The following is a 13,404-nucleotide window of genomic DNA, read 5'->3' as shown; positions in this document are numbered from 1 at the left end:
TGAATTATGGAATTCCAAATTATTTACAGCTAGCCTTGGTATATCGCTAAACCAAACATTGACAGCTATAATTATTTGATTAGCAAGCTCCAACGGCTAGACTTATTCAATTACAAAACATCGACGGCTAGGCGTCGTCAATTACTAAGCATCACATCAAACAGGCGCCAACCACATGGCATGGTACTCGTTTATTCGGCAAGGGCCTGGCTCTGTGCAGTTGTAGGTGGAGATGCTGCGATTAAGGTTGACCTAGCTGCATCCTGTCTCGCTTCTTTGGCGGTTTCTACATAACATTCAGGGGCTCGACCTCTTGAATAATAAAGTCCTGCCATTCACAATGCTCCTTGCTATGGGTGCTATTGTGTCTGTAATTACTCAGATTCGTAAATACCCTTTTAGATACGGATGGGAAATATCTACATCGAATAAAGCCCCCGAGAATGTACAAAACATGACATCGAAATCGCGGCCAAATTTCCTTGTCAACAAATGGGTATCCTCACCTGCATGAAACGCGACCATACGCCTGCTACATAGCTAAGAAAAAGTCATCATCACAGGCCAGTCGGCCCCAGGCGTTCGAAACACGATCATCGCCAGGTCTGCGCCGTTGGCTGGGCTTCTTCCGCGCGATGAGGAATGATACATTCATCAATCCCATAGGCCTCGATCAGATCCTGCCAGGTTTCAAAGTCCAGAGTGAAGATAGCCTGGTGCTTCTGGACTCCCTTCTTCAGAGCTTCGCTGGGTGCATGAGGCTTCGCAGCGTCTAGAACATGCAAGGTCAATACCGGAATCTGCAGATGGGTCAGGTAGCAAACTTACGTAACGTCGGCAATCCTCTACTGTCCACCGAGATACCAATTAACCCATCACGAACCAGGAAACTCACGTAAAACAGGTTCTCCACGCTCTGTCCAAAGGACCTCGGGTTGATGCAGAAGCGGAACAGCGGGACACCACCATCATCAGCTACATTGTTCTCCGCCATCACTTTCTGCAGCTGCTCATCGGAAGGCTCCGCTTGGAGCGCCGACAGCTGCCTTTCGACAGTGTCTTGGCCATGGTTTTGTGTCTTCGCCAGTAGACCATTGATACTGCCACACATGGTGGTCAAATTAGACGTTTCCTGCCGGTCAAGGTCTTTGTCTTGGAGATCCTGCGGCGCGACCGCCCGACTGGGGTCAATCCGTTCCCTGACCCTCCGAACGGCCTGCTGACGGGTTCGTTTCTGTACCGAGAGCGGGCCCAGAAGGAATCCAGGGACCGAGGGCCGGGCATTGCTGCAGAAGGACGCAGCCCGCCCCAGCCAGTCCCAGTTCAAGGCATCTCCATTATCTTCGCCCTCATCATCTGCTGGTCGGGCAGCGCGGCGACGTTGGGTGCTGCTGGGAACCGTGCTTTGAGAGTCTGCGGGGGCCTGGCGCATGAAAGTGATACACTTGGAGACAAATTCGTCGACGTCAATGCCTGCACTGGCGTCGCCCAGAACTAATTGTGCGGTCTTCTTGTATCCTAGGTCCGCCGCGCTGACCAATAGCCGAGAGTCGATGGTTGCATCCGAGGTTTGCTTGACGCCCTGAAACAACTCGTTGGCCTTTTCTATCGTGGACTTAATACCACTGTTTCCAGCCCGCATAAACTCACTGCGGGAGTCTGCAGCGGGTATACGTTAGAGAAAAAGCAATTCCAAATTGATGATGGAGGAGTAGCCCACCGTTGAGGTCCCGCGTCAGGTCTCTCAGGCCCTTTCTGATTCTCCGTCGTTCGGCTTCATCTTGATCCGGGTCGTAATAGTCCTTATCGCGGGCGGGCTGCGATCGCGATCCTTGAGACTGGCTTCCCTGTGAGTTGGTGCCCCGTGTGGACAGTCGCTGCCGCTTCCTCGAGGCGCTGCTGGGCATGGCTTGGATTTGAACACGCTTGCTGTTACCTTTTGATGTTGAATGGTTTTCCTTGTCGGAGGATGGTCCAGGTGAAACTGCCTGAGTTGAGGTTCGGGTGGGAGAAGGACGTCGTGCCATCTCTTGGAGGGCAGAGACTATGCGACAAACGAGGCGCGCTGAGGGGAAGACAAAGAAACGCGAGCAGCCGCCAGTCAGCCTACTGAGTAGTTGGTGGGAGGGGAGGATCAAGGCGCAGGAAGGAAATGAGGAAAGAAAACAAAGGACTAAGGGTGTCTAGGTTTCAGTTGGCGCCAGGTGAGATCGTAGCACCACCTTTCGTGCAAAGTCAACTATCCAGGCTTCGATACACTTTTAGATGCAAATATTCGTTCTCATTAATCTTCCCATGAGCCTTATCTAAACTAATCCGTTGTGGTGCACGCGCCGAGCGCGTTAATCATGTGACCCCCGCGTCAGTCCCGGCAGCCCACAAGTAACTGTGGGCCGTCCCAGCCTATCATCGCCTCATCTGTTCGGAGCTGCGGGAATGATGAATGTCTCCAACAATTCAACTTTCCCCCCGATAAGTTACCGCATACAGCACCACACCTATCATCATCGTGAGATAGTAACAAGCTCACCATGACGATTACTGGCGGGTGAATTGACTTGATACTGTCTGGCTTCTGAGTATCCGAACTCTCAGGATGGAGGCCTTTACCTTCGCCGTCTCCACCCAGGTGGACTTTCCCATCCACGTCAAGGTGTAAGTGGGCACTGCCTGTCCGATACCTGGCCGCTGTGATCCGCTAATAAACTCCAACTTTCAAGTGGCTCTCTAGAGGGAAAGCAGAAGGAAATCTCCTTTTCCGTCCTCCTCCAACGGCCGGATCTCCGTCACCTTGGCTCCGCTCAAAACCCTCACTCGGATCTGTTCGTCACCGTGCAATTATGGTCCGAATCCAAACCGCTGGGAGTACCTCTACAGACCCAATACAAGGCGTTCAAATCCGCGAGGTCATGGAATGAGTGGCTGCAAATGCCCGTCTCAATCAAAGACGCTCCCCTGAAGAGTCAGTTAGCTATCACGGTCTGGGACTTATCACCGTTCGGCGGCGAGGGAGCTCATGGCCATTACGTACCATTCGGTGGAACAACAATCCCACTCTTCGACGCGGACGGGAAGTTGAAGATGGGCAGGCAGAAATGCAAGATATACCGGCATCGAGCTGCGGATGGGTTCTCTTCGACCACCACCCCATCTACTCCACCCCCCAAGCGTCGGAAAGCAAACGCTCCTGACCCACTGGGTCCGTCGTTGGAAGAAATGGAGCTGGAAAGAGTTGAGGTGCTGATTAAGAAGCATGAGATGGGGGAGCTGCCGCGTATCGACTGGATGGACCAGATGGTCTTCCGACAATTGGAGAGATTGAAGCTCAATGCTGAGGAGGCCGCGAGGAAACGGGCCATACGCATGAAGGCCATCAAACACAAAAGCTCCGACGGCCGGATAGAGGATGGTGACGATTCCGACGAAGATAAGGTGGACGATGAGAATTTTACCCTCTACGTCGAATTTCCCCGATTCGACCATCCCATCGTTTGGGCTGACCACGAGTATCCCGCCCCGCCAATCTCGACATATCCCCCAAATGCGCCCATGAACACGAGTGCTCCGCTCAAACCCCTTCCAGAAGTCCGATTTGGCCCCGGTATTGAGGGTGCCGATGGCAGTGGTGTGATCAGGATATACGACCCCGAAGTCGGACAGACAGGAAATCCATGTGAGGACAAGCACCGAAGACTGATTCGGAGCACCCGTACGGGCATTATGGATCGGGATTTGAAGCCAAACCCTAAGATTCGCGACGAACTCAATGTGATTCTATCATACGAGCCCACTCAGGATTTAACAGCAGAGGAGAAGGACCTTGTATGGCGTTTTAGATACTACCTGACGCGCGAAAAGAGGGCCCTCACTAAGTTTGTCAAGTCTGTAAACTGGCGTGACGTTGGCGAAGCACATCAGGCAGTGGAAATTCTGCCGAAATGGACGGAAATCGATGTGGACGACGCACTCGAACTACTAGGGCCGACTTTTGACAACGCCGCGGTCCGTTCATATGCGGTGGAGAGACTCCGCAAATCTGACGACGAGGAACTGCTACTCTATCTGCTGCAACTAGTGCAGGCACTCAAATACGAAGAAAATCCAGAGGGCGCCGCAGGGGACGCTGCTCATGACTCGTCGCTAGCTAACTTCCTCGTCACGCGCGCCGCAAACAATTTCAAATTAGGCAGCTATCTACACTGGTACCTGATGGTCGAATGCGACGACACTGGGCCGGGTACATTGTCCGCGCAACGCAGACTCTTCGCGAGGGTGGAATATTATTTCATGACAGAATTGGAGCAGATACAACCGGAGCATCGTAAGACACTGCTACGGCAGGGCGAGCTCGTGGTCATACTCACCAAGATCGCGAAAGACGTCCGCTTCTCCCGCGATAACCGCATCCTCAAAATCGAGAAGCTAAAGAAATTCCTCAAAGACCCGAAACACGAACTGCTCCAGATCGATCCCCCATTGCCACTGCCCCTAGACCCGGAGATCATGGTGACCGGCTGCCACCCGGACGAAGCCAACGTCTTCAAATCCTCCCTCTCGCCGCTGCAGATTGTCTTCAAGACCGCGGACGGCCGCAAATACCCTATATTGTTCAAGGTCGGCGACGACCTCCGACAAGACCAGCTGGTCATTCAGATCATCATCCTCATGGACCGCCTCCTCCAGAAAGAGAACCTCGACCTCAAACTCACCCCCTACCGCATCCTAGCCACCAACGCCACCGCGGGCGCCGTGCAGTTCATCCCCTCGGCCTCCCTATCCGCCATTTCGGCCAAATACAAATCCGTGCTCGCCTACCTCAAGGAGAACAACCCGGACGACACCGAGCCCCTCGGCGTCCGCAAGGAGACCATGGACACCTACATCAAGTCCTGCGCGGGGTACTGCGTCATCACCTACCTCCTCGGCGTCGGCGACCGCCACCTGGAGAACCTGCTCCTCACCCCGGACGGCCACTTCTTCCACGCCGACTTCGGCTTCATCCTCGGCCGCGACCCCAAACCGTTCGCCCCGATGATGAAGCTCTGCAAGGAGATGGTCGAGGGCATGGGCGGCACCACCTCCCCCCTGTACCTCCAGTTCAAGCAGTACTGCTTCACCGCCTACACCACGCTCCGCAAGTCCGCCAACCTGATCCTGAACCTGTTCAGTCTGATGGTCGACGCCAACATCCCGGACATCCGCGTCGAGCCGGACAAGGCCGTCCTCAAGGTCAAGGAGCGTTTTCACCTGGAAATGACCGAGGAAGAGGCCATCCGGCACTTCGAGCAGCTCATCGGGGACAGCGTGAACGCCATCTTCGGGGTGGTCATCGATCGGTTGCATGAGTTTGTGCAGGGGTGGAGGGCTTGATTCGGCTCCTTTTTTATTGATGGATTCTTTCTATAGCGATGTTTACAAATGTTCCGAGTCATTGGGCAATTCTTAGAATAGGCATGTAGGAGTCAGGCGCTCTCCAGATGGGACGGATGGGCGCAGATTTACTTTTTTCCCCCTTGCTTTCCCTATCCTTCAAATGCCTCTACATAGACATGAAACAACGGGCGGTCAATACCCTCTGTTCAGTTTCGCCTTTTCACGATTTTCACAGAGAGACAAGAATCCTTACCGTGCTCCTGGAATCATAATCACATAGATAGACACAAGTCTATTCACCTGGACATTGCTTTTTTTTGCTGTATCTAATCCGAAGTGACGTCGTAGAATATCACAACCATTAAGATACTCCCGCGCAAGAAAGTTTCTTCACCTAGAGCACGCTTCTAATATCTAGAAACCCCTAACTCAACAGATCAACCCCGCCTCCGCTCCCCCTCCTCCTCATCCGGCCGCCGCCCCCAACCCTCGAGCTCAAGCCACTCCCGCCCTTCCTCATCGAGCTCCCGAGGATCTAATTCCTCGAACCCCTCCTTCAAGTGCGACGACCGACTCCCTAGATCCCCGCCATCCTTGGTATACCTCCTCCCCTCCACAAAAAGACCGCCACTGTCGGAACTCACCCCGGAAGACCCCTGGCCCGCCTCCGTCACAGCAGGTATAATGGTCTCATCATCGGGTCCCGAAGACTCTTGTCCCGGGGCCCTGTCCTTCCTCCCCGCTTGCGCTTGCGCTTCAGCTTCAGCATCTTCGTCGTCCTCCGGTGTCCCCTCCTTGCATGCCCACGCGTCCACGAAGCGAAGGACCTCGCGGGGCCACCATCGCTTCATGATCAGGAGGCGGAAGGGGACGAGGAGGACGATCAGCACGGGGAAGGCGGGGGCGCCGCGCGTGAGCGTGAGGATGAAGATGGCGACGGTGATGATGATTTGGAGCAGGGTATAGAGGTGGATGGGGATGTAGGAGGGGGTATTGAGGGCATCTTCTTCTTGAGTGGTTGGTTCAGGGTGATTGCTGGTCTGGGTGTTTGTGGTGGAAGCCGTTGTGGCGAGGGAGGCAGGGAGGGGGGGAAGTTCGGAGGGTGGGGTGAGGAGGTAGAATGTTCGATAGAGGATTGGACTAGTTAGTAGATTTAGTGGGTCAGCTAATAACAATTTCTAGGGGTTGAGATTGGGGTGAAGGGGAGAGTTGGTGTAGGCTTACTTCACTGAGAGACTTTGCTCGCCCATGAACATGAACAGACCGGCTAGAACGCTGGTCGGGGTCAAGCCAAGGACTTTCATGAAAGGTGGGCTGACGAAGAGGAGGATGGCGGCGGCGTGGAGAAAGGATGACCATCGCTGCTCATAGACGCGTTTGACCTCGTAGGTCTCGGTCTTCTCCTCGCCGTCGACGAGGATGGTGCGCTGCTCTTTCTCTGTATGCATGAGGGATTCGGAGTGGAGCGGCGCTTGCGGGAGGAGGCCGTTGGCTGGTGGAATCCCCAAAATCCCACAGAGAGCTGTGGTGGTACCAAGGAGGATAATGTCCCACGCGAAACCGCCGGGCTTGCGGGTCCCATAGCGGTCGATGGTGCAGATGATAGAACTGACTTCGTGGTCAAAGAAAAAGAGGATGGTGATGATGACTCCAGGGAGGATGGCGGCGAAGACCCATGTCACGGGTAGGTGCCAGAATTCGACGAAGAATTGGTTGCGATCTGGAGACGTGGGCTTGAAGGAGGTGCTCACGGGAAGGGTCATCTTATCCAGATGAGCCAACTCGCCGATGTGGGGAAGTCCGATAAAGACGATGATGGAGATTGCAGCGGCATACTCGGTCAGGCCCATGCGGATGTATCGGTGAAACAAAGGACGCCAGCTCTCTGCGGTCGACAGAAAGATTGCCAACAGCATTGTTCCAACGGCACCAATGACAGCGTACAGGAAAGCTGCGAACGACAGATTGTCATGGGCTCGTTCTAGCTCCTGAATTGCTTTGTGGAAGTAGATAATGCTGTTGAGGAGGGAGAATATCTCCGTCGCGAATGTTGTGACATATCGCATTGTCCAGTCATGGGCATTTATGATTGCCAGGACATAGTGCAGCCAGCCAGCATGTATTAGTGACCAGGCCATGAAAGGCAAGAAAGGTATCTGTTAGAATGCCATTAGTCCTTGATTTCGCTCCTGCACTAGTGGGCTGCGTGGGCTGCGCACCTTGAAGACCTCATCGCAGAGTTTGTAAATATTCTCTGCGAGCACTGAAAAGGGCCCAGTGACCCCGAGGATGGTCAAGGGTTGGATGGAAAATCTATGAACAACTGTAAGCCAGCGCCCAACGTAGGCAATTAGATGTATGAACACACAAAGAGAAGATTATGCTGCATAGGCCAGTACTGAACACCACCTCAATCGTTCCCCAATGCTGGCCAGTTAAGACGTACAGGTCGCTGGCAAAAGTGATCCCAGGAAGAAGATTAGTGAAGAAGACATAGACGGCACTGGCGAATATCAGCTGGTTGAAGATCTTCCAATCTGAGACATATCGGCGACGCAGGTTCAATATATCCTGTTTGACTAAGCGGAAGGGACGCAAAGGACCACCAGCAGCCACAGACCCACGCAAGACCCGGATAGCTTTGGGAGTATGTTTAGATGGGGTGATTATGGAGTGCGCATCTTCATCGTGGCTATCATCGTCCTCATCCTCGTGCCGATCCCGTCGCAATTCGCGGCTGCGCCGACGCGGACTACGCTTGGGCGATCTCCGCTGCTTGCGGGACCTCAGTCGCAAGGACGAGACCCGAGTAGATGGTGGACGAAAGGCAGAGATCAGAGTCATCCTGTGATTAATGACCTTGTCGGGATAGAAGTCTATGGAGGGGTCCGCGATAAGATGCGATTGTGGGGGAGATAATATGGCCCCGATTGTTGCCCGCCTTGGCCGGGCTTGGTAGATGACGTATCATATCCCCCCGGTAAATAGTACTCGTGGACGATAGACGGTACCAGAATGTGCTTGCACCACGGTTCTAATTTTGGCGCATTCCTGCTCGAAAACCGGGTCTAGCCTTCGCCTCGGTCAAGATTGATATTTGCATCTGTTCTGCGGCGATGAGCAGTGGTCGGTCCAGACCCGTCCAGACGAACAATCAAGTACCAAGAGTTCTTCAACTCAAATAATCTGATGCTGACGGTCCCACAAACAGCTTCATTGGATGTATATTAGAAAGCGTGTGCCACATGATAGAAATGAGCTCCACTTGGGTACCAGCCATGACTAGAACAAGCCACGAGCAGTTTCTCTCTCGCATCGCGAGGTCCGATGAAGGTATCCCGTTATGGAAATCGTAACTATACCCACCACACCGCCTGCCTGACCGCCCTCATCTCCGAACGAAATTGCCGCTCTTCCAAGAAAGCATTTGAAAACAAGCATCGCAATTCAGTCCATACCTTGACCTCACTCATGTCTTTCTGATCATGAGCAAGAACAGTTTCTATGTGAACCTACGCAGTGAACAGCTCAGCATTTACACCTTAATGGACATACGATAATGGCCGCCACATTTATTCCGCGCCAGGTGTTCCCCAATTATGCGTCGATCCCCCGGTCGTACTTCTTGGGCCACCATAGGGCTGGCTTGAGGAAGATGCAAAATATGCTCTCGTCCATCGACTATGTTATCGAGTGCCGGGACTATCGGGTGCCGGTCACCTCCATGAACCCAATGTTTGAGGAAGCGCTGGGGAAGACGAGACGACTGGTTGTGTATACTAAGAGAGATCTGGGTGCAGAATCTGGGTCGGGGGCGCAAAAAAAGGTTGGTGGCATAGCCTACAATTGCTCCCTTTCAGGCTACTACTTGTGGGGGTGTGCCAAATGACTGATTGCAATTTGTCAAATTCCAGGCGGAGAAAACCATCCGGACTTTCAACAAGAACGGGGATTCGCTCTTCGTCAGCTCATCGTCTCGGATGGACGTCGGCACCATCCTGAAACACCTGCGTGACGATTCAGGGATTCCGGAGAGACTCGTCGGCACTCGAGTGATGGTGGTCGGTATGCCTAACGTGGGCAAGTCGACGTTGATCAATAACCTGCGCAATCAGGGGGTAGGAAAGGCCAAGGCCGTACGGACTGGAGGCCAGCCGGGTATCACGCGCAAGATCGCCTCGCCCGTGAAGATCATCGAACGCGAGAATGGCTCTCATGTCTACGTCTTGGACACGCCGGGTGTCTTCATGCCGTACGTGCCGGATGCGGAGAACATGCTGAAATTGGCACTCTGCGGCTGCGTCAAGGACTCGGTCATCGCGCCCGTCACGCTGGCCGACTATCTATTGTACCATATCAACCGCAACGATGCGCAAGTCTATCAGCGATGGTCATCTCCGACAAATGAGATCATGCCACTCCTGAATGACTTCGCCCGCCAGACAGGCCTTCTGGCCAAGGGCGGAATCCCCAACACGGAGCTTGCAGCCCTGCATTTCATCCAGAAATGGCGCGCTGGGGATCTGGGCAAGTTCATCCTCGATGACCTGCAGGCCGAGGAGCAACGGCTGTTGGAAGGTCGAGAGCGGGAGCCCATTATCAGTCGGACGCAAGCGCTGAAGGCTGACAAGCTGTCACGGAAGCAACCCAAGCTGTAAATAATCACATCTCGCACATAGGCTAATATAGCTCGCAACCAACCACCTGTTGTACAAAAGAACGAATCATGTTGGTATCATCAATATGCTTTTGCCTCCCTTAGGATGCATCGTAAACCTGCCAGCGGGTGGGGCAGCACCGCGTATGAAAATAACAAATGTCAAGCAAAAATATGTGAGAAGCGGCGAGAGAACACAACATATGGGTGGAAAAGGGACCAGAACGCCATAGAAACAAATATGACAGTAGAAGAGAAACACCCCGAGAAGACCCCAAGATGACATCACAAATGAGCAGGAATATAAGCCACAAACTCCAGAGCACACAGATATCAAATATCCCCACCCCATCCCCTCAGGAGATCTTATCCAGCAGTCGTCTCCTCCGTCGGTCGACCAGCTCCTCCTGCACCTCCTCCAGACTGGGCAGCCTCCACTCGACCCCGTCCCCAGCATCGCCCGGCAACGGCTCCCACCCATCGTCCCCATCATCACCCTTCTTGCGCAGACGCTCCACGGCCTCCTTCTCCTTCTGCTTCTCATACGCCAGCAGCGAGCCATCCTCCTCATCCAACCCATACCCGAAATAATTGGCATCGACCTTCTTCGTCGCAATATCGCCGCCCCTCCCCTTAACCCCACCAGCAGTCTCCGCATCATCCTCCTCGGCAGGCCGACCGCGCCGGGCCGCCGCCTCGAACATCTCCTTCACGCCGGGCAGCTCCCTCGCCCGCCCGAAGTACCGATACCCTTTGCCGCCGCCGGGGATCTCGCGGCCGTCGTCGTCGAACACGCGGCCGGACCCCCGCATGTAGTTGGGCCCGCCCAGGTTGCGGATCTGCATCTCCCATGTCCACTTCTCCCGCATCAGCTTGTTGATCTCGTCGTTCAGGTCGCGGATCTGGTAGTCGCTCAGGCTGGGCTCCTGGATGCGCGACACCTTCCGCGAGATCTCCTTCAGCACCTGGCCGCGCCATTTCTCGCACATGGGGATCGAGTCGACCGAGGTGATGGCCTTGGGCCGCCGGGTGCGGCCGATGTCGATGATTCCGAGGTCCGCGGCCTGTTGGGCCCGGAACCGGAAGAGCATCGACTGAGCTTTTTCGCTGTTACGCGCCTATATATTGCAGAACGGGGGTGGGGTTAGTTCCATCGTATAGCTGTGAAGGGGGAGGGGGCAGAAATGGGGGCATTGTAGTGGCTATTTCTTCCAAGGCAGCAAGAGCCCAACTTGTGGCGGGAATTGGAGCAAGGTAAAGGTGGGTTGGGTGGGCAATGAAGAGCTTGTTTGTTTCGGCGGGGAAGGCTATGCAGCCGGATGGGTCTTTCTCGCACGAAAGCGAGTCAGGAAGCAATTCATCGATCGAGAACTTACCATCTTGAAAAGCGACGCGGGCGGATCCCGTTCGAGGTGGGCGCTCGAGACAGAGAGGTTGAGGTGCAGAAGCAGAGAGGCATGGAGTCTTAACGTCCCAAGCTGGAGTGGATTCGCCCGCCGCCCGCTCCAAGCGAGCGCCAAGCGTAGCCGCGCGGCTAGGAGAGCTCCGTCGGCTGGCAGCACCACGTTGGTTTGACCTTAATATCTAGCTGGCAAAAGCCGCCGACTTCTGTATGGTCCAAGTATAATCTAAGCTGGTCAAATGATCCATAACTCGAAATTCTTAATGGGCTTCTATATACTAAGAATCAAGAACAACGTCACTTAAGTGACAGCGGTAGTGGCGCCCAATTAGTAGAGTACCCGCACCGGATACACACATGGGCCACCGTGTAGGGCGAGCAGATGTAGCAGATGTCGAAGAACACACGTAAACGTGTGAGCAATATGCGGCATCTCAAGCTTCTATATGTTGTATTGGGACCCCAAGGCCATGTACAGTTACTGTGGTCTGTCTGGACGAATATAAAAGCAGTCGTTCAAGTATACAATCATGCGATAGGCATATTCCCATCAGAAGTCATCAAAAATTGCATCAGGGACCTGCGTAGCGGTTCCTATGAAGATCAATAAAGTGGGCAGACACATCATATCAAATACCATGTAAGACCAAATCCATACGCCCTAAATTCAATCACACTCCGTAGCCATGCAGGGCTTCAATCAAGTCATGTTCGTAAGTTGTCGCTCAGGCCCTGGATGAAGATTTAGCGCCCGAGTCTCGAATTAGTAGGCAGAAGTGTAGTAGAGTCATTCTGCCAGGTCGTCATAGTCTTACAAGAAGCCTTTCGTGTTGCTGGGCATCCGTTGTGGTATGTCGCCGGAGTTGTACACGCTGCTGCCCCGTCTGCTGCCAGCATCACTCCACGCGCCGATCCGTCCAATTGCGCTGCCCCGTTCAACACGGAGGCCCCTCCAGCCCTCCAATTCTCGCTCCACCCGGAGTAGCTTCTCTCGTTCTTCCCGCAGTTCTCGTTCCGCTCGACGCGCCTGGAGCTGTGCCTCGGATTCACTTTGCTGAAGCTCCTCGATGTCGCGCAGAAGTCGGTCGATCTTTGCGCGTGTCTTGGTGACGTCATCGTTCAGCTGTGCATTCATCTTATCACGTCGCTCAATCTGGGATTGGAGATCCTTCACTGTTCGGTCAACGTTACGCAACGAGCGTTGTTCAGAACTTTGCTTAGACTCCTGCTCCTCAAGGTGTGTTTCCAGCTAGTTATCGGGATTGGTTAGTGATTCAAAGGGTCGTACCCTTGTATGCGGAAGAGATAGACTAACCTCCTTGATTCTCTTGTGCAGGAAACGTACGTCCTGGCTACCAGAAGAGTAGCTCTTAGTTTCCAAGTCGACGCAACGCAGCTGTGATTCCTTCAATTGCTTTTCGAGCGCAGCCTTGTCTTTGAAGAGTTGGGCATTGTTCTCTCTCTCAGCAGTAACTTCCTTTTGCATTTCCATCACCAGAGCCTCCGCGCGCCGCATCTTGCCGACAGCAGCAGCGGAAACATCTTCTTGTTGAGCAAGTTTGGACTTCAGCTCTAGTAATTCACGGTCCATGCTTGCGGCATTGCGCATAGAGGGACTCTCTCCTTTGACGAGATCTTCAAGTCTTGCACCGGCTTCAGCCAAGCGCGTTTCCAGAGTTTTCTTCTCTGTAAGTAGCATATCGCGCTCTGCGGTCACGTCATCAACTGAAGTACGCAGGGTCCGGACTTGTGATAGCAACGACACGACCTTGCTCTGAGCCTCGTTGTGCGCAGATACCGCCTCATCACGAGAGGTCGTCACATCTTGAAGCATAATGTCCATGCGGGCCTTCTCCTTTGCCCATGTTGAGCTGTTCAGAACCTCGTTGTCCCACTTGCTGCGAAGATCTTCGAGCTCCTCGCGCAGGCGGGCATTTTCACCGCGAACATTCAGCACCTTCTCACGCTCCAT

The 13,404-nt window shown here is 53.9% G+C and overlaps 5 protein-coding genes across 5 annotated transcripts; 2 read left to right on the top strand and 3 right to left on the bottom strand.

Moving 5' to 3' along the window:
- Nucleotides 1–356: 356 nt before the first annotated feature.
- On the bottom strand, nucleotides 357–2,272 carry BO72DRAFT_529695 (non-structural maintenance of chromosomes element 4 family protein). Its single transcript, XM_040950253.1, has 3 exons — nucleotides 1,721–2,272; nucleotides 829–1,659; nucleotides 357–772 (listed from the first exon to the last, which is right to left on the bottom strand). The coding sequence occupies exons 1-3, from the start codon at nucleotides 2,025–2,027 to the stop codon at nucleotides 594–596; spliced, it is 1,317 nt and encodes a 438-aa protein (XP_040799084.1). The 5' UTR covers nucleotides 2,028–2,272; the 3' UTR covers nucleotides 357–593.
- Nucleotides 2,273–2,556: 284 nt separating this feature from the next.
- Nucleotides 2,557–5,677, top strand: BO72DRAFT_479101 (phosphatidylinositol 3-kinase VPS34). Its single transcript, XM_040947558.1, has 2 exons — nucleotides 2,557–2,655; nucleotides 2,721–5,677. The coding sequence occupies exons 1-2, from the start codon at nucleotides 2,597–2,599 to the stop codon at nucleotides 5,368–5,370; spliced, it is 2,709 nt and encodes a 902-aa protein (XP_040799083.1). The 5' UTR covers nucleotides 2,557–2,596; the 3' UTR covers nucleotides 5,371–5,677.
- On the bottom strand, nucleotides 5,659–8,680 carry BO72DRAFT_487797 (uncharacterized protein). Its single transcript, XM_040947997.1, has 4 exons — nucleotides 7,742–8,680; nucleotides 7,593–7,686; nucleotides 6,598–7,529; nucleotides 5,659–6,513 (listed from the first exon to the last, which is right to left on the bottom strand). Exons 1-4 carry the CDS (start codon nucleotides 8,215–8,217, stop codon nucleotides 5,811–5,813), a joined length of 2,205 nt encoding a protein of 734 aa, XP_040799082.1. The 5' UTR covers nucleotides 8,218–8,680; the 3' UTR covers nucleotides 5,659–5,810.
- A 252-nt stretch (nucleotides 8,681–8,932) lies between these two features.
- On the top strand, nucleotides 8,933–10,031 carry BO72DRAFT_460792 (putative GTPase MTG1; the record flags this gene model as incomplete). Its single annotated transcript, XM_040946486.1, has 2 exons — nucleotides 8,933–9,199; nucleotides 9,288–10,031. The coding sequence occupies 2 exons, from the start codon at nucleotides 8,933–8,935 to the stop codon at nucleotides 10,029–10,031; spliced, it is 1,011 nt and encodes a 336-aa protein (XP_040799081.1).
- A 178-nt stretch (nucleotides 10,032–10,209) lies between these two features.
- BO72DRAFT_186361 (pre-mRNA-splicing factor ISY1) lies at nucleotides 10,210–11,168 on the bottom strand. Its single transcript, XM_040939503.1, has one exon. The coding sequence runs from the start codon at nucleotides 11,119–11,121 to the stop codon at nucleotides 10,387–10,389; it is 735 nt and encodes a 244-aa protein (XP_040799080.1). The 5' UTR covers nucleotides 11,122–11,168; the 3' UTR covers nucleotides 10,210–10,386.
- Between the last annotated feature and the right edge of the window lie 2,236 nt (nucleotides 11,169–13,404).

The sequence above is a fragment of the Aspergillus fijiensis genome (assembly GCF_003184825.1).
Source record: "Aspergillus fijiensis CBS 313.89 unplaced genomic scaffold BO72scaffold_42, whole genome shotgun sequence".
Classification (NCBI taxonomy): Eukaryota; Fungi; Ascomycota; class Eurotiomycetes; order Eurotiales; family Aspergillaceae; genus Aspergillus; species Aspergillus fijiensis.
This window is presented reverse-complemented; position numbering and strand designations above follow the sequence as displayed.